Here is a 20277-nt window from a genome sequence, read left to right as displayed (position 1 = left end):
TTTTGAACAATTGTGTTGCACTTTGCTACTATGAAAACATCTTGGCTTGTGTTTGCCACCTCTGTCCTTGCCTTTCTAATCTCAGTTGGTGACCTTGGAGCATTCCCAACCATCTTTTCATATCTTGGCTACTTGCTTTTCTTTCACTTTTTTTTAACCTTCGAATATGTGAGGGTGACCGGAAAAAGGTTGGGTTTTATGGATAACTGATCATCAGCCATTAGTGTTGCCTGTCCAGCAGTGGCAACCTTTTGATTCTCAATGTGAGTTCTTATTATGAAAGATAGTGAATTTTTAAATTCTTCTGACAGAATAATCTTCCTGAGAGCTGCATATGTGGTTTCAGTTCTAATGTTCATATCCATCTGTCAAAATTATATACCTTTTCAAATTCCATGTAGTTTTTTTGGCTGTTCCCTTAAATTTTGGAATCTTTGCCTATATACTTCAGGCTCATATGGTCCCAATAGGATATTCTCATAATCCTGAGAAGCCTCTGAAGCATAAATTTCCGGACAATTACCAGACAGTTTACTCTCTAAGAGCAATGGCCAGTCGTCTTTTGCCCAATTCATCTGCCTAGCCATTTTCTCAAATGATGTGAAGGATGCGTCTGCATCATTTTTCTTAAATTTTCTTGGGGCCTCTGCAAACTTAAATGCATTCTTACTAGACTTTACTTATAATTCAAATTCTCCCACCAAGGCCTGTATCAGTATCTGACATATCCTGTTTAACCTGCATTCTTTTAAGCTGATAGTCATATTCCCTGTGGAGTTTTCTCTTCTCATTACATTTTAAAATCTAGTTTTCTCATTTCCATTCCTTATCTTCCTCTGCTGTTTTCCTCTCATTTTTCTTCCTTTTGGAATTCCATGTTGAGTTTTTTTTTAACATTCTGTCTTCATGCTCATGCCGGTAAAAAAGCTACCAATTATTGCCTAATTCCAATATTTCACTACCTGGAGTACTTGGGCTCTGTTATCTTCTTTCTAAACCCAATTGCCAATGCCAACATTTCACTTGCTGCATTGCATAGTCCACGTGAACACTGGAGTGTCTCTGATTTTCCACAAATTGCAGGAGGAGCATTCCATGGGGCCAGGTTCTCCTGCCATTTCAAACTTTATCAACTACAGACAACAATCCAGGAATTGATTACACAACTGTACCCACTAGTCATCAAACTCTGGTCTCTTACTCCTGCTCTCTATTCCTAACATACTACAGCTACAAAAAGTAAGTACCTTTCTCTATCCAGGTGCAAATGTGATCCCTGAGAAGCCAAGCCAATGTCCGCAATCCCCTTCTCAGTCGTGGTGACTGAACTGACTTCTGCCAGAATTCTCCTTGGTCATTTCTCACTAGCATCCTTCGTCCTTTGCGTGGAAGACAATAATGACATGGAAAGATCCAGTGTTTATATCCATTAGACTGGAACTTCCATAGCCTTCAATATTCTTTGTTTCACTCACAACTGTTGCATGTTTCTCACTAACTCAATCCCAGGACTGGTTCCTTACTTCCTGCTCAGCATTTCACAGAAATAGACTTTAGGCTTTTCTGCGATGATCTTATGTCACTTTCTTATGCTCAAAGATATCTTCATTTGCTTTTCAAATGAGAAGCCTGTTTTGGCAGATTCTCCCCTTGGGAAATGGGCAACAATAAACTAGTGGTTTAACAAAGTTCAAATATTCAATTCAACAGCCACAAAAAACACCATAATTTCTTGAATGACTCAGGCAGTCATATCTCATCCTTCATTTCTAGATACCTAGTGGCTGCATACACCTAATTGGAATGGGCCTAATTGGGCAGCACGGTGGCACAGTGGTTAGCACTGTTGTCTCGCAGCGGCAGAGACCCGGGTTCAATTCCCGCCTCGGCGACTGACTGTGTGGAGTTTGCACATTCTCCCTGTGTCTGCGTGGGTTTCCTCCGGGTGCTCCGGTTTCCTCCCATAGTCCAAAAATGTGCAGGTTAGGTGAATTGGCCACGCTAAATTGCTCATAGTGTTAGGTGAAAGGGTAAATGTAGCGGAATGGGTTTGGGTGGGTTGTGCTTCGGCAGGTCGGTGTTGGGCCAAAGGGCCTGTTTCCACACTGTAAGTAATCTAATCTAATCTAAATTTCTCTAAGTAGCCAGGAATGATATATACTCTTTGAGGGCTCTTTTTGAAGGTTACTCAATGGCTACTCTTGACTTTCAGGGACTAAACATCACACCATGTGTTATCCCTCCATTAAACAAAACCACAATGCACTAAGGAAAGCATTAATTGATTAAACACTACAGTGTTTAAAATGGGAAATAAGTTAGCAAAAGATTTTTTTACAAAATAACTGTCATATCTCTACACAAAAATGAAGCCATCATCCTAAACACACAATCCACAGACTAATAAGTCACAGCCAGTGCTTTTCCATTGCATGTGTACAAAGCTGAAAGATTTTAATTAGGCAGTTGCTATCCTTTATACTGCAGCTCATATCTCAGTCTTAGGTTAAACTATCTAGCTGACACAGTATTCGTTCTAATAGTGTCTACTACTTTTTTTTCCCCCATATGGTAACTCCCGGAACATATAAAGCATTATGCTAACAATTCCATGTTCAGTTGCAAGGCATTTGTTACCTCAGTGATTGCAAGTATCCTCAGCTCCTGACTCCTAGAGGAAAAAGGTTTTTGATCTGCAGGAAAAGCATCTCAAGCCTGAAAAAAGCCATTATTTCTTTTCCATCAACAGTTACAGCAAGCCATTGCACCTAACCAGTTACCCAAAGATTTTATAAGTGGAAGTCAACCATCCTGTACCTTCTACAAGTATGTGAAAGTATCTGGAGGAGGAGAATCAAGGAGTAGCATTTCCTGACAAACCAGAAGGACCATCTCAGTGGACTCTGTGAACAGGGACTGCCTTCCTGGTCTTTCTCACTGCCCACAGCATACATGCTTCTTTTCCTTTGTGTTAATATGTGTGTATAGACAGGGAATTTATAAGTGCATTAAAGCATTAACTGGTAGAGTTATATGCCACTGGTTTGAAATTGTTTATTTGTAGCTAGAAACAATTTATTAGTAATAAATAGTCATTCTTTTCAAATAAAGAATCTTGGTCTGAATCTTCTGTTAACTTGGATCTGAAAGGCAAGTAAATTGGGCAATTCTTCATACTTGTCAAAATCTTTACCTTAGTGATAACCTTAGCATTAGCGGGGCTCAAATTACAGTGTGCTAACCTAGTGATGTGTAATATGATGTTTGGAGATAATCCAGGATTATTTTGAAACAGAGTACAGTAGTACGAGTAAAGAATACAAGTGGAGGAATGCACCAGATCCTATACTACATTTGAGACATATCACTGGAAACAGCAAAGAGTGTTCTGAAGATAACAGAGATTAAGGGAACTTTCAAAGACTAAGTGAGATAGATAGGGATCAAAAGGAAGTGGCGAGTTGCGTTACTGATAAGGGAGAACATCGCAAGTGTACTGAAAGACGACACCTTGGAAGGCTCAACTAGTGAAGCCATATGGGTAGAGCTCAGGAATAGGAAGGGTGCAAACAATTTGATGTGATTGTAGTATAGGTATGCGAACTGATTGTGGAGAAATGTAAAAAAAACCACATAGGGTTGTTGTAGTGGGTGATTTTTAACATCCCCTGTATACAGTGGGACTTGTTTAATGCCAGGGGCTTGGATGGTTGGTTGAGGTGCATGGAATAATCCATAGTAAATAGTCCGACTCTGGATGTTAATAGTGGGGGAATTCAGTAATGGTAACACCATTGTATGTCAAGTGGTAGTGATTGCATTCTCTCTTATTAGGGATGGTCATTGTCTGACATTTATGTGGCGCAAATGTTAACTTCCACATTTCAGTCCAAGCTTGGATATTGTCCAGATCTTGTTGTAATTGAACATTGACTGCTTCAGTATTTGATGAGTTGTGAATGATGCTGAACATTGTGCAATCGTCAGTGAATAATGATTGTCCACTGTCACTGTTCCCAAACACAATCCATTGCCACCTCTGACTATGACCTGGCGCACAGGCAAGACAGCCAAGCAGAGGTTGTAGCACAGTGCTCTACAGATAAGAGGGAGGTTTCCTGGGAGTACTTGACATTGACTCCATACAAGGAAACCCCTAATTACTATGAATTATCCTCCCTTGGCTGATGACTCTGTGTTCTCCAATATTGAACAGTTGGGAAGAAGCAATAAGGGGGATAAGAGTGGAAGACATATGCTCCAGAATTGGCCATACCCCTAAGCTGGTAAAAACAATGACTGCAGATGCTGGAAACCAGATTCTGGATTAGTGTGGTGCTGGAAAAGCGCAACAGTTCAGGCAGCATCCGAGGAGCAGGAAAATCGGCGTTTTGGGCAAAACCCCTTCATCAGGAATACAGGCAGAGTGCCTGAAGGGTGGAGAGATAAATGAGAGGAGGGTAGGGGTGGGGAGAAAGTAGCATAGAGTAAATGACCTGGGAGTTGTAGTGGGAGAGGGACTCCCTGAGATTCTTGTAGAGAGAGGAGGAAAACTTCTTCAAAGCAGGCATCCTTGCAGTGGGATTAAAATCAACGAGGTAAAAACAATGACTGCAGATGCTGGAAACCAGATTCTGGATTAGAGTGGTGCTGGAAAAGCACAGCAGTTCAGGCAGCATCCGAGGTAGAGAGAGGAGGAAAACTTCTTCAAAGCAGGCATCTCTACAAGAATCTCAGGGAGTCCCTCTCCCACTGCAACTCCCAGGACATTTACTCTATGCTACTATCTCCCCACCCCCACCGTCCTCTCATTTATTTCTCCACCCTTCAGGCACTCTGCCTGTATTCCTGATGAAGGGCATTTGCCCAAAACGTCAATTTTCCTGCTCCTCGGATGCTGCCTGAACTGCTGTGATTTTCCAGCACCATACTAATCCAGAATATACCTAAGCTGGCCTATTTCAGTAAAAGTACAACACTGGTATCTACCAGAAAATATGGAAAACTGTCCAGTTATATCCTGCACACAAAAAAAAAACAGGACAAATCCAATCTGGCCAATTATTGCCCTATCAATCTAGCCTTGACCATCAGTAAATATATGAAAGGCATCATCAGCAGTGCTGTCAAGCAGTACCTGCTCAACAATAGCCTGCTCACTGACCCCTAATCTAGCTTTCACCAGTCCAGCTAAGCTTTTGATCACATTAAAGGTTTGGATATATCCCCCCAATTCTCCCACTGTCAATATCCTTGGGGGTTGCCATTGACTGGAAACTGTACAAGATGCTCCATATAAATATATTGGCTATAGAGCAGGTCAGGAGTTCGGAATCCTGCAGTGAATAACTCGCCTCCTGATTCCCCGGATGGTAGACATAGAGAGAATCTTACATTACATCACATCGATCAATGTAGCATGCAAGTTCAGTAGTTTATGATAAGGTATAGCAGATTTAAAACAGGGGGTGAGGAAAAATTACTTCTCTCAAAGGGTCCTGAATCTGTGGAATTCATTGCCCCAGACTGTTACGGATGCCAGGAAAATAAAAAAAATTTTAAGGAGGAGATCAGTTTTTAGTTAGCAATATGTTGATGAGTTTTGGAGAGTGAACAAAAAAGTGAAGTTTAAGCTGAAATGAGATCAGCTGTGATTATATTAAATGGTAGAACAGGCTTGAGCGACTGAATTGCCCACTCTTGCTCCTAGTTCTTAAGTTCCCAAGGGCAGCTAGGGATGGACAATACATTGGTCATGCTAATTGTCCATAGTGTGTAAGGATATGTAGTCTAGCTGGATTAGCCATGGTAAATGCGTGGTTACAGGGATAGGATGGGGAGCTGGGTTTGGGTCGGATGCTCTTCAGAGGATCAGTGTAGACTCATTGGACCAAAGGGCTTCTTTCCCCACTACAAGGAATCTAAGTGGGTGAGCTTATTAATCAAGGAGCAACCTTGTACTGAAGATGTCGGAGCCTGTACTGAAAATAACAAATGCTGGAGATCACAGCGGGTCAGACATGGAGAGAGAGCAATCTAATGTTTTGAGTCTAAATGACTCTTCATCAGAGCTCTGATACAGAGCTATCTAGACTTGAAATGTTACTTTGCCCTCTCCATGGATGCTGTCTGATCCAAGGTTATTAAATGGATATTTTGCATCAGTATTGACAACGAAAAGGATGTGCTAGACCGTCAATCTTGGAATATGTTGATCTTCTAGAGGATTTCAATATAAAAAAGGTATTGAGTGATTTGAAAAATATTTAAGTTAGACATTGAGGTCCCCCAGAATTCTGAAGGAGGCAGGTGAGGAAATTACTGGGGCCTTGTATGAAGTTTTTGTACCTTTTCAGTCACAGGAGAGATTGGAGAGGACTAGAGATTAACTAGGGTTTTTCCTTTTAAGAAGGGCAACAGGGATAATCCAGGAAAATAGAGGCTGGTGAGCCTCATCTCAGTAGTGGGGAAATTATTGGAGAAGGCTCTTAGGGGTAGGATTTACTCACATTTGGAAAATTATGGACTTATTAATGATAGCATGGCTTTGTGTGGGCAAGATCTTGATTGAGCTTTTTGAGTTGTGGCTGTATAGAACATTCTTTAGGCCACATTTGGAGTATTGTGTACAGTTCTGTTTGCCACACTACCAGAAATGATGTGGAGGCTTCGGAGAGGGTGCAGATACGGTTGACCAGGATGTTGCCAGATTTGAAAGATATTAATTATGAGGAGAGATTGGTTTGTTTTCACATGAATGTGGAAAGATGGGGGGCAACCTGATAGAAGTTCTCAAAATTAGAGGCATGGATAGAATGGATAGTCGGAATCTTTCTCCCAGGGTAGAAATGCTAATAACCAGGGATAGAGGTTTAAAGTAATAGGGTAAAAGTTTAAAGGAGATGTGAGAGGCAAGTTTTGCACACAGAGGGTGGGAAGTGCCTGGAATGTGTTGCCGGAGGAGGTGGTGGAGGCACATACAATAGCAACATTGAAGAAGTATATAAACAGGCAAGGGAATAGGATTACGGACTGTATAGAGGCAAAAAGCCTTTAGTTTAGAAAGGTGTCATGTGTTGGTGCAGTCTTGGTGGGCTGAAGGACCTCTTCCTGTGCTGTACCATTCTTTATTCTTTATCCCCACAGTAACCACCATGGTTGGAGGTGCATTTTTAGGTGTGAGGGAGTTTTAAAATTAAACACTGGTGCTTTACAATTAAATAGTGCTGGACAGGCTGCTTGTAGTTGTGGCAGAATGTTTTTGGGTTGAGAACTTGGTGTGTGATTAGTCCAGCCATCTGCGTGCTTTTAGTGTCAACTAAAATTTCAACCAAAGTGTCAGCAGAAATGTTATTTCAATCACCAAACTGGAGCTAAAAACACTTGCTGGTTGAGAAGCTGCAGAGAGCCTGAAATTTATAGACTTAAATCTATCTACACTGCTTCCAACTAACCCAGTACAAAGTAGAAATTAAATCTAATATTTATAGCTCAGCAACTGGCTCAACAAACTTATTGAACTGTCAAGAATTCCAGTGAATGTGTTTTTTTTTCTACTAGAAACTTAGTATTGAATGGTACTAACTCAGTCCAGTTTCAAAGTTAAAATTTCAGTTAAGTTTCTTTTAATATTTGTTCAGTTTTAGAATCCAGTTCTGTCATAATAGCATTCTTACAGTATATTCTCCTACTTCAAGGAAGTTAACTACAATTGGTGTAAAGCAATAAGATGACCTGTGACAATATATTTGGCTGGATGTGTTTACACTCTACTTGTACAATATAATTTCATTTCAGTAGAGGCAAAATACTGCAGATGCTGGAAATCTGAAATGAAGATTCTTGGAGAATGATGGAGAAACTCAACAGGTCTGAGAGCATCTGAGATTGTTTCATCTGGGCCAGATCTGAGTTTCTCCAGCATACTTAAAAATGAGGTGTCAGCCTGGTGAAGCTACAAACCAGGACTACCTGCACGCCAAATAGTATAAGCAAAACGTGCTGGACAAAGCTAGGTGATCCCACAACAAATGGATCAAATCTAAGCTGTGCAGTTCTGCCACATCCAAACATGAATGGTAATGGACAATTAGACAACTCACTGGAGGAACAAGTTCCACAAATATCCCCAACCTCAATGATGGGGGAGTCCAGCACATCAGTGCAAAAGATGAAGCTGAAGTATTGCCAACAGTCTTCAGCCAGAAGTGCCAAGGGGATAATCCATCTTGCACTCCTCCACAAGCTCCTCCTAGTATCTCAGATGCCAGTCTTCAGACATTTTGATTCATTCCATGTGATATCAAGTAACAGTTTAGAGAAACTGGATACTGCAAAGGCTATGGGTCCTGCCAACATTCCAGCAATAGTACTGAGACTTGTGCTCCAGAATAAGCTCTTCCGGTACAATTACAACACTGGCAACTATTGAATAATCTGGAAGATTATCCAGGTATGTCCTGTATACACAAAGCAAGCCTAGCCAACTACCACACCATCAGTCTACTGTTGATCATCAGCTAAGGGAGTGGATGGTGCCACCAGCAATGCTAGCAAGCAATACCTGCTCAGCAATAACCTGCTCACTGATGCCCAGTTTGGATTCTGCCAGGGCCACTCTGCTCCTGACTTCAGTTTAGCCTTGGATCAAACAAAAAAAGCTGAATTCCAGAGATGAAGTGGAAGTGATGGTCCTTGATGTCAAGGTAATATTTGATCAAATATGTCATCAAAAACCTTTAGCTAAACTAGAGTCAATGGGAATCAGAGAGATGCTCTCAGATGGTTGGACTCGTACATTTCTGATAAGAAAAAGGTTGTGATTGTTAGTCACCACAGCTCCAGGACATCTCTGCAGGAGTTCCTCAGGGTAGTGTCCTAGGCCCCACCATGTTCAGCTGCTTCTTAACAAGCTTCCCTCCAACATAAGATCAGAACTGGGGATGTTCGATGATTGCACAATGTTCAGCACCGTTTGTGTCTTTTCAGATATTGAAGCACTCCATAACCAAATGTAACAAGACGTGGACAACATCCCAACTTGGAGTGAAAGTGGCAAATAACATTCACGACCTACAAATGCCAAGCGAATGACCATCTATACCAACCATTGACATTCAACGGTGTTGTCATCACTGAATCCTGCACTATGCACACTCTGGAAGTTGCCACTGACCAGAAACTGAACTGGATGAGCCATATAAATAGAGTGGCTATAAGAACAAATCAGAGACTAGGAATTATGCAGTAACTCACCTGACTCCCCAAAACATGTCCACTGTCTAAAAGGTATAATTCAGGAGTCTGATGGAATATTCCCCACTTGCCTGGATGAGCGCAACTCAGCAACATTCAAGGAGCTTGACGCTGACCAGGACAAAGCAACCCACTTGATTGGTACCAACCCCACATCCACAAACATTCAGTGATTCCACCTCAGATGCAGTGTGTACTGCAGAAATTCACCAAGGCTACTTAGACAGCATCTTCCAAACTCTCAACCAATTCCATCTAGAAGGACAAGAGCAGCGGATAATAAGAACACCACAACTTACAAGTTTCCCTCCAAGCCACTCACTATCCTGACTTGGAAATATATCACTTCTTTCACTGTCATCTGGTCAAAACCCTGGAATTCTCTGTTTAACAGCATTGTGGGTCTACCTACAGTTTATGGACAGCACCAGTTTTAGAAAGTAGCTGACCGCCACCATATCAAGGACAACTAGGATTAGACAATAAATGTTGGCTCGGCCAGCAATACCATGTGTCGTGTGAACTGAAGAAAAAATTCTCTGTATTTGTTTCATGATATCGTTTCACATCGACTAGAGTATTGATAGTTTTAAGATGTATTTACATATGTTTTTACCTCTACGAAGTGTTTGTATTATTACTTTTTTGTTCATTCTATAACTTGTCTTGATCATGACAGGTTCTATCATGTTAAAATTGCCTAAAGCCATAAAAGCTGAGCTACAGCTATCTGGATCAATTGTGGAGATCAGTCCTGAGATTCACCTGGATGACATTGATAATAGCACACAGCAAGATCACCAAACTGTTCACGGTAAGATGAATCTTTAGAGGAATATATCTAAATTTAGATGTGAAAAGAATTCTTCATATGCAGAATAACTTTAATTTAGCTTGAATTGTTGTCTTCTAACTTCTAGCAACCAACATGTTAGAAAATCTACCCTATTAAACACAGCATCTCACAGAATCCATTATTATTTGTTAGAATTTTAGCTCTGGAAATAAAGTGATGGTTTACTAAAGTATTTAATTGAAAATAAAAAGTTATATTATCCAAATTTTCAGTATTTATCATTTTTATTTGATTGGGATTCTGAAACTGATTTTTTTCAAATTCTGCTTAAGTTATATAATAACTTAATAAATTTAATTTATTCTGATCAATTTATTCAAATCATAATTTGTCTGAAATTATTTTTGCTTAATTGGAAACTGGTACTAACATGTATTCCACTGATTTTGTATGTCGTGTGCAAGTAAATTCTCAATGTTGCTAATTATCCAACTTCAAGATAAACTTATGAACATATTTAGCAGTTCAGGAAGCATCTGTGGAGAAGTTAAAGTTATCAATCTGAAATATCATTTCTCTGAACACACGTGTTGCCTAATCTGCTGAGTTTTCTCAGCAATTTATTTTTATTTTACATTTCCAGCATTTGCATATATTTTTGTATAAATGTAAACTAGGTTTTGAAGTATTTCATTTTATTTTGTCAAAATTACTTTATTTCTAAATTACAAGTTGTAAAAATAAATATACACAGGTTATATTTTATGATATTTCTAAAAAAATGTCAATGATGTAAACCATTGAAAATGTTTTTTAAACAGAACAATGACTGTAAAATACAGCAACTTGGGAACAGGATAGTTGGATGAGGTTTGCAAAAAAATGTCTTGCAGAAGGAATAGATTGTGTCAACACAAATGTATTATACGGTGAAATATGAATTCAGTAAGTAATACATTTTTCCCCTGGGATTTCAGCTTTTCTGAATGGTAAAGGAGAAGGTGCTCATTTAATCAAGGCTCAGGCAGTGCGTGGTATGCTGAACATTAAAAGCTGTAGTTGGATTGACACTCTGAAGCTAAAGTCATTATAATAAATCTGTACTAAAGCAAATGGATTTTTGTTTCCTCCATATCGATGAGTTGTGAGTTTCCATGTATTGTTATTAGATGTGTTTTTGCTACTTTATTTCACTTGTAAAGAAAATTATTTTAATCATGTTCATGTCATCATAATTTGTCATACATTGTTCAGAAATTATCTGTAACTGATTAATTGTCAATTTTTTGCCAATTTTTAGGCATTTAATTTTATAGAGCATTTAATTTCTTCAAATAAACATAGAGTATTAATCTAATAATAGAATGTAATGGTCAGTCACTTTTTGTGTAATCACAACCTTGACCTATTCTATAATTTTAGTAACCTGTAATAAATTAATTACCACAAAATACTTACCATCTTATGCTATGTTGCAGATTAACTATTGAAATAAATGCTGCATGCTTGTTTGATCTTTAACAAAAGTTAAATATAAATATGCAGATTGCTATTTGTACATGACAAATGTATTTGAGTTACGGAAACCTGTCCAAAGGGGACGTCTCTTTTTTAAAAAAAAAACCTGGCACTAGCAAAAAATTGACACTTAGTAACTGTCCCAAATAACCAATTTAGTAATCAATAAAGCTGTACCTTTAGCATGGACACTTCCAAATAATGAATTACAATCAACCTTCACTGCACAAAGACTGTTTACAACATAAATCACTAGGTAAATAAAAGTTGCAATTGATGGGAAAAAAACATGGTGTCTGTAGAATGGAGATTTCTATACTGGCTGAGACATAATACCTTGCCTGCTTTTGTTCCAGGATTAGAGTGGTTCCTCTGCTTTTAGGGATCATGGATAAACACAGTATTCTAAAAAGCCAGGGCCTGTGCAAGCATAGATTTTTCCACTCTCTCCTTGCTTTATTGCTATTATCTGAAATGAGACATTGGTCTCTGGAGCATTATCTCTGAAGGCCAGGGAACTTATTTGATGATGATGGTAAATTACAAGTTGATTATTGCACTAAATTTCCTGCTCTTCCCCTACACTCTCCCCTCCCCCAAAAATAATCATGGCAGGGGATTATGACTGAAGCAGGAGTGGGCTGGAGGTTCAGAAATTGAGAGGAGTGGCATATAGGAGAGTATGAAATCAGGGTGTTTCTGAAATCAGCAGTGAGAAGAGATGGACATTGAGCCTGATGCTTTGGGAATAAAAGAGGACTAAGAATTAGGATATGGGGACTGAAGTGGGTGAGGGTTGGGAGAATCTAGTAGGAGAAAGTGAGGACTGCAGATGCTGGAGATCAGAGCTGAAAAATGTGTTGCTGGAAAAGCACAGCAGGTCAGGCAGCATCCAAGGAGCAGGAGAATTGACGTTTCGGTCATAAGCCCTTCTTCAGAATGTGGTAGGATACCATTATTGTTTGCAGAGCCAGTAGCAACCTGTAAGGTGCAAGAATAATAAATGGACGTAGAATCATCTTGAACTGAGGGTTTTTATTTACACAGTAGGATCCTTCACCATGTGTAGCAATTGAACTCACAACTTAAGTTTAATTCTATGGGGGATGGTAAAAAATATTTGACAAGGAAGAATATAAAAGAACTAGGAGAAGCTAGTAGTTTGGTTTCAGAAGGCCTCCTGGGTTCTTGGAACTTGAACAAGACTGATGAAGTGAAATCAAGCAAAGATCCTTAAATGTAGGGGACCCAACCTCTGAGGTAACGTAATAGTTGTGGGTGATTGTGCATTGCATTGTCCAGCTAGTTGGCTACTCTAAGCAGAATGCCCTTTAAACTTTAGCATGCTAACCAGTATACCACCCCTCTTCAAGTAATGGTATCCGCTTTGTATCCATTCCTATCAAACCTGATCAAGTATTTCTAATTTAAGTAGTATTAAATACAAAGAATAGAAGCAATTTTTGAGGAAAGTTCCGGTCTGTGAACAAGCAACAATTGTGATGCATATGCTGAGCCAAATTAATCCTACCAAAAACAGGTTGGCAGACTAAAGTAGGGAGAAAGGAAAACTGCAATTGGAGGATCATCTATTCCATCCCAAGTGTGATAGACTTGGGTGCGCTAACTCCACCACTCCCTCACTTTAAACATTAACAGCACACAGAGGACGAGAGGTGCATTTCAGAAAGGGGTATGCCATTAAGCCCCTGATTGGCCGGGACACTTCCAGTTACTCTAGTCGTGCAATTGTTGACTTTGTGGTATGCAAGCTGTCAGTGCAGCAATGGATCTTAAGATCGTGACTGTTTCAATGGAAAAGTTGACAATCAACTCGGAAACCCAATGAAAGAGAATGCAACTGTGATCAAATCCAGAATTCAATACAATCCCAAGTGAGTCTGAAAGAAAGAACAATTGTTGCAGTCAGCACTGAATATTTAGTTCCTCTTAGTTCAAATTGCACAAATGACCATTTTGAAACTGAGACAACCAGGTGCAGATTCCTGGCATGTCTCTGATTTATGGTTTCATATATTATCATATTCAATTTTCATCCTACATCTTTTGACAGTTGCTTTGAATTTGAACTAAATTTACTTATTAAAGAGAAATTATTTCCTCCTGTGCGTTAAAACATGTTCCGCTGATTAATGGTTGCAACATATTTTGGGGCGTTCTGAACTTGTGAAAGGTGCTGAATAAAAATGCAGATATTTATTTTTGTTACAGTTTTTCTAATTTAAATGCATCAATCTAATTTCACAAGAAAACTGTTGTTATTGAATAATTGTCATTTTGAAATACGAATATCCAAAAAGTAGTTTAAATAAACTTTTTCAAACTGATTTAGCAGTACTTTGAATAAACTGTTGCAGTGAAATGTACGTTTCATTCGTAAAATTACCTTCATATGTCATGAAGTGATGTATATAAGCCAGTGTTGCACAAATTAAACTTTCTAACTTAAAAGAGCGCACACATATTTTTTGAACAAAAATATCACAGTTAAAAATCTATAATATTCAACTGTAAAATTTAGATGGAATGCATGACATGCATCATTGGTTATCATATCTAGATTTTTTTGATTATTTTATTCAATTCTTGACTTCCTGTTTTTGCAACGATCATTCCACTATAATTGAAGCACTAGTATAACATTGTGCTATCTATCCTTGTTACAAAAAATCAAATACCAGAGTTAAATATTTGAAAATAACTTGACTGTTGGTACAAAACTTTAATTATAATATTTTGTGTATGCGAATTAAGATGATTTCTGTAATCAATCTGGTCTTCTGTCAATAACAAATGCAATCTCATCTTCGATTTTTAATTGTGAAATTTATTTTTTGTTCCACAAATAATCAAAGTAATTGTTAACGGTTACACCTATAGATTATTAAAAGTAAACATTCTTATATATAGGAAGTAGATTTCTGACAAGCTTAACAATTTGATGATTAAGCATTTTATGTCTCTTCATCTTCCTTTTTAGTGACCAGCTCATTCCCTTTGTTATCATATCCAAACCATAATGGTGGGTTCTCGTCATTGTATTCCAAATGCTGAACATTGGTTACTGCTTTGACAGCTTCTCTAAATTAAAGAAATAGAACATTATTAGATGCAATAAACAAATGCTTCAGTAAACTTTGTAATAAATTAAAAAGATAGAGGGAAAGAGAGTGGAAGACCATTTTAACTTTACTGTTTTCGACCATGAAACACATTGCAGTGTTAGAAAAGCACAGCAGGTCAGGCAGCATCCGAGGAGTGATCGTTGACATTTCAGGTGTAAGCCGTTCATCTGGAATGTGCTTATGTCCGAAGGGTTTATGCCCAATACATTGATTCTCCTCCTCTTCGGATGCTGCCTGACCTGTGCTTTTCCAGCGCCACTGTTTTTGACTCTGACTTCTCCAGCATCTGCAGTCCTCATTTTCTCCAACATGTGTTTCATGTAGGCTGATGCAGTTGCGAAGAGAACTCTGGGTGGTACTTTATCTGTTTTTACTACATTACAGTGAACAACTCAATTTTAGAACACCTTTAGTGTACAGAATTTCTGTTAGGGTGCTGGGGAAAATTGTACAGTTTTTAAAAATAAAGTGAAACCATCTGCACACTAAAGTAACAGCTGATCTCCTTCCATTCTACCACCATCAAAGCTTTATTTTAAACTATACTTTGCACTAATCATCTTTTGGGATGATTTTGTACTGTGGACCTACATGTAACTTGAAATTGATTTAACTGTGCAGATGTATTTTGAAGTAAGCCTTTGCACACATCTCATTCATGGCATGCTTGTTCTGTGGCCTACATTTTGGTCACCAAGTATCTATGTATACTTTGAATAGGTCAGGCAAGTAGTTGAAAAAATGCCAGTTTCAGCTACCACATTACACTAATGACAGTAAGTATCATGATTTAGCAGGTCTCTTATTGTAGAAGATTGATTTTCTTGACTTGCTTATGGAACAGTATTTCAGGAGGTTCCAGTTGTAAAGGTAGTTGGTTGAGGACCCCTGTGAGGCTTCCTGAGGAATACCTCCCATCCACTGATCCTGCAGTCATGCTAATGCAAGTGACCATCATGTCCACCGTTTATGCTTGTCAAGGGGAACCTATCAGAGTGTCTTAACCATTTACAAATATGTCAGGCAATAGCCCAAATTTAAGGGATGGCTATTTTGGAACAAGAAAAGCCAAGATCTCTCAGTAATTATGACACTTTAAGAATTCCATCACTCTGCAGGAGAATGAATACAAAAGCAGCTGCCACATCAAGAAGTATCTTATACAGCAGATAATTAGGATGTTGAAAGTCAGGGTCAGATACTTTGACAGGTCTAGAAAATAGCTTAAAAATGTGTTGCTGGAAAAGCGCAGCAGGTCAGGCAGCATCAAAGGAGAAGGAGAATCGACATTTCGGGCATAAGCCCTTCTTCAGGAATGAGGAGGGTGTGCTAAGCAGGCTAAGATAAAAGGTAGGGAGGAGGGACTTGGGGGAGGGGGGTTGGGAATGCGATAGGTGGAAGGAGGTTAAGGTGAGGGTGATAGGCCGGAGAGGGAGTGGAGGTGGAGAGGTCGGGAACAAGATTGCAGGTCAAGAAGGCGGTGCTGAGTCTGAGGGTTGGGACTGAGAAAAGGTGGGGGGAGGGGAAATGAAGCTGGAGAAATCTGTATTCATCCCTTGTGGTTGGAGGGTTCCTAGGCGGAAGATGAGTCGCTCTGCCTCCAGGCGTCGTGTTGCCATGGTCTGGCGATGGAGGCGGCCAAGGACCTGCATGTCCTTGGCGGAGTGGGAGTTAAAGTGTTCAGCCACAGGGCAGTTGGGTTGGGGTTGGTGCGGGTGTCCCAGAGGTGTTCTCTGAAACGTGCCGCAAGTAGGCGGCCTGTCTCCCCAATGTATAGGAAGCCACATCGGGTGCAGCGGATGCAGTAAATGATATGTGTGGAGGTGCAGGTGAATTTCTGATGAATGTTGAAGGATCCCTTGGGGCCTTGGAGGGAAGTGAGGGGGGAGGTGTGGGCACAAGTTTTGCATTTTTTGCAGTTGCAGGGGAAGGTGCCGGGAGTGGAGGTTGGATTGGTGGGGGGGTGTGGATGTGACAAGGGAGTCACGGAGGGAGTGGTCTTTCCGAACGCTGATAGGGGTGGGGAGGGAAATATATCCTTGGTGGTGGGGTCCGTTTGGAGGTGGCGGAAATGATGATCCGATGTAGCTGGAGGGTGGTGGGGTGGTAGGTGAGGACGAGTGGGGTTCTGTCCTGGTGGCGATTGGAGGGGCGGGGTTCAAGGGCGGAGGAGCGGGAAGTGGAGGAGATGTGGTAGAGAGCTTTGGCAACCACGTCTGAGGGGAAATTGCGGTCTTTGAAGAAAGAGGCCATCTGGGTTGTTCGGTATTGGAATTGGTCCTCCTGGGAGCAGATGCAGCGAAGGTGAAGGAATTGGGAATATGGGATTGCGTTTTTACAGGGGGCACGGTGGGAAGAGGTGTAATCTAGGTAGCTGTGGGAGTCAGTCGGTTTATAGTGTACGTCCGTTTTGAGTCGGTCATCCAAGATAGAGATGGAGAGGTCTCGGAAAGGGAGGGAGGAGTCTGAGACGGTCCATGTAAATTTGAGGTCGGGGTGGAAGGTGTTAGTAAAGTGGATAAACTGTTCAACCTCCTCTTGGGAGCACGAGGTAGCGCCGATACAGTCATCAATGTAGCGGAGTAAAAGTTGGGGGGTGGTGCCAGTGTAGCTGCGGAAGATGGACTGTTCCACATATCCAACCAAGAGGCAGGCATAGCTAGGGTCCATGCAGGTGCCCATGGCTACTCCTTTGGTTTGGAGGAAGTGGGAGAATTGGAAAGAAAAGTTGTTAAGAGTGAGGACCAGTTCAGTCAGTCGAAGGAGAGTGTCAGTGGAAGGGTACTGGTTGGTACGGCGGAAAAGGAAGAAGCGGAGGGTTTTGAGGCTTTCATGATGGGGGATGGAGGTGTATAGGGACTGGATGTCCATGCTGAAGATAAGGCATTGGGGGTCGGGGAAGCGAACATCATGGAGGAGGTGGAGAGCGTGGGTGGTGTCCCGAATGTAGATGGGGAGTTCTTGGACTAAGGGAGACAGGACCGTGTCAAGGTATGCAGAAATGAGTTCGGTGGGGCAGGAGCAGGCTGAGACAATGGGTCGGCCGGGGCAGTCAGGTTTGTGGATTTTGGGCAGGAGGTAGAAACGGGCGGTGCGGGGTTGTGGGACTATGAGGTTGGAGGCGGTGGATGTGAATTCCGCTGAGGTGCTGAGGTTATGGATGGTCTGGGAGATGGTTTGGTGGTGGGAGGTGGGGTCATGGTCAAGGGGGCAGTAGGAGGAGGTGTCCGTGAGCTGGCGTTTAGCCTCACTATATAAAGATCGGTGCGCCAAACTACCACTGCGCCTCCCTTGTCGGCCGATTTGATGGGGAGGTTGGGGTTGGAGCGGAGGGAGTGGAAGGCTGCACGTTCCGAGGGTGAGAGGTTGGAGTGGGTGAGGGGTGGAGAGGTTGAGGGCGGGTAAGAGGCCAGCACGGGGTATCCAGGTGGATGGGGTGTGTTGGAGGCGGGAGAAGGGGTCGTCAGAGGGTGGGCGGGAGTCCTAATTGGAGAAGTAGACGCGGAGGCGAAGGCGGCGGAAGAATTGTTCGACGTCTCGCCGTGTGTTGAATTCGTTAATCCAGGAGCGTAGGGGAATGAAGGTGAGGCCTCTGCTGAGGACTGATCTTTCATCCTCAGAGAGGGGGAGGTCTGGAGGGATGGTGAAAATACGGCAGGGCTGGAGCTGGAGCTGGGAGTGGAGGCGGGGTTACGCTTGGGGGTGGAGATCGGCGTGTGGGTAAAGATCAGCGCTGGGGCGGGGACACATTCGGCATGGTTGGTGTGTAGGCGAGTGACGTCACTGGAAGTAGATGCTGCGACGGCAACTCCAGGGGTGGAAGTGGCTGCGGCGAATGCAGAAACAGTGTTGTTCCTGGTGGCTGTGGACCCCGCAGAGGCCGCAAATCTATCGGCGATGGTCTTCCTGGTGATCATGGAGGTGGTTGTCTGGGCGGCGATCGCAGAGGTTGCATGATTGGTGGGGGCGGAAATGACATCATAGTTCGCGGCGGCGGTTGCTGCAGCGGCAGCGTGGTTAATGGCGCCCGAGCGCTTCCGGAGGCCGATGGAAGATTCTGGAACGGTTGAGGAATCCGGAGTGTGGGGGTAAGTACATGAAAGTTTTTGGTACTTACTGTCTTTAATTTCTGATATGGCTAGAAAGAACTGTTTGTTTAGTGTATGGATTCTTCTGTGGATGAAGAAGAGTAGAGGTCCTTTACAGGTCTGTGAGAGTGTTGTCCTGAGCTGGGGTAGGGCTGACTGTAGGGAACGTAGGTAGAGCCGCATGGCTGCAAGCGTGGAGTGGAGGATCCGGAGGGAGGTCTGTTGCTGGAGGCTTCGGATTTGTTGTAGGTACTGGTTGTCCTGGTTGGGTCCAAATTTTGTTGGTCTGAACGTAGTCCGGAGTCCGTGCGGGATCAGTCGGTTCCGTAGGCAGGTGCTGAGGAAGGAGATGTGGCTGTGGTAGCGAGTCTGTTTGAGGACGTGGCTGAAGAATTTCATGGCAGATGAGATGACCTGGGGGGGGTGCAGTGAGAGAGGGACTCACTGAGATCCTTGTAGAGGGAGGAGGAGAACTTCTTCAAGGAAGGCATCCTTGCAAGAGAATTCGCAGTAGGTTAAAATCAACTAGGAGAAAGTGAGGACTGCAAATGCTGGGGATCAGAGCTTAAAAATGTGTTGCTGGAAAAGCGCAGCAGGTCAGGCAGCATCAAAGGAGAAGGAGAATCGACATTTCGGGCATAAGCCCTTCTTCAGGAATGAGGAGGGTGTGCCAAGCAGGCTAAGATAAAAGGTAGGGAGGAGGGACTTGGAGGAGGGGCGTTGGGAATGCGATAGGTGGAAGGAGGTTAAGGTGAGGGTGATAGGCCGGAGACGGGGTGGGGGCGGAGAGGTCGGGAAGAAGATTGCAGGTCAAGAAGGCGGTGCTGAGTCTGAGGGTTGGGACTGAGAAAAGGTGGGGTGAGGGGAAATGAGGAAGCTGGAGAAATCTGTATTCATCCCTTGTGGTTGGAGGGTTCCTAGGCGGAAGATGAGTCGCTCTGCCTCCAGGCGTCGTGTTGCCATGGTCTGGCGATGGAGGAGGCCAAGGACCTGCATGTCCTTGGCGGAGTGGGAGGGGGAGTTAAAGTATTCAGCCACGGGGCAGTTGGGTTGGTTGGTGTGGGTGTCCCAGAAGTGTTCTCTGAAACGTGCCGCAAGTAGGCGGCCTGTCTCCCCAATGTATAGGAGGCCACCTCGGGTGCAGCGGATGCAGTAAATGATGTGTGTGAATTTCTGATGGATATTGAAGGATCCCTTGGGGCCTTGGAGGGAAGTGAGGGGGGAGGTGAGGGCGCATTTTTTGCGGTTGCAGGGGAAGGTGCCGGGAATGGAGGTTGGGTTGGTGGGGGGGTGTGGATCTGACAAGGGAGTCGCAGAGGGAGTGGTCTTTCCGGAACGCTGATAGGGGTGGGAGGGAAATATATCCTTGGTGGTGGGGTCCGTTTGGAGGTGGTGGAAATGACGAAGGATGATCCAATGTATCTGGAGGTTGGTGGGGTGGTAGGTGAGGACTAGTGGGGTTCTGTCCTGGTGG

General features: G+C 42.4%; 2 protein-coding genes across 6 annotated transcripts in view; one reads left to right on the top strand and one right to left on the bottom strand.

The window, feature by feature from the left end:
- fam185a (family with sequence similarity 185 member A) overlaps window positions 1-13917 on the top strand; it is a 93027-nt gene extending 79110 nt beyond the window's left edge. The window contains exons 7-8 of one of the 3 annotated variants that reach the window (XM_043713826.2): window positions 9935-10069; window positions 11029-13917. In XM_043713826.2, coding sequence (XP_043569761.1) covers window positions 9935-10069; window positions 11029-11144 — 251 coding nt within the window. In that variant the 3' untranslated portion in view covers window positions 11145-13917. The other 2 variants (XM_043713830.2, XM_087999508.1) reach the window with 2 other exon arrangements.
- A 522-nt stretch (window positions 13918-14439) lies between these two features.
- Window positions 14440-20277, bottom strand: part of fbxl13 (F-box and leucine-rich repeat protein 13) — a 317084-nt gene continuing 311246 nt past the window's right edge. For all 3 annotated transcript variants that reach the window (XM_087999504.1, XM_087999505.1, XM_087999506.1), the window contains exon 23: window positions 14440-14671. In XM_087999504.1, coding sequence (XP_087855630.1) covers window positions 14545-14671 — 127 coding nt within the window. In that variant the 3' untranslated portion in view covers window positions 14440-14544. The remainder of the gene's footprint in view (window positions 14672-20277) is intronic.

Source organism: Chiloscyllium plagiosum, unplaced genomic scaffold (assembly GCF_037043375.1).
Source record: "Chiloscyllium plagiosum isolate Xiang-an unplaced genomic scaffold, Cpla_swu_hap1 HiC_scaffold_23, whole genome shotgun sequence".
Lineage (NCBI taxonomy): Eukaryota > Metazoa > Chordata > Chondrichthyes > Orectolobiformes > Hemiscylliidae > Chiloscyllium > Chiloscyllium plagiosum.
The sequence above is the reverse complement of the archived record's forward strand: the minus strand, read 5'-3'. Positions and strand labels throughout refer to the sequence as shown.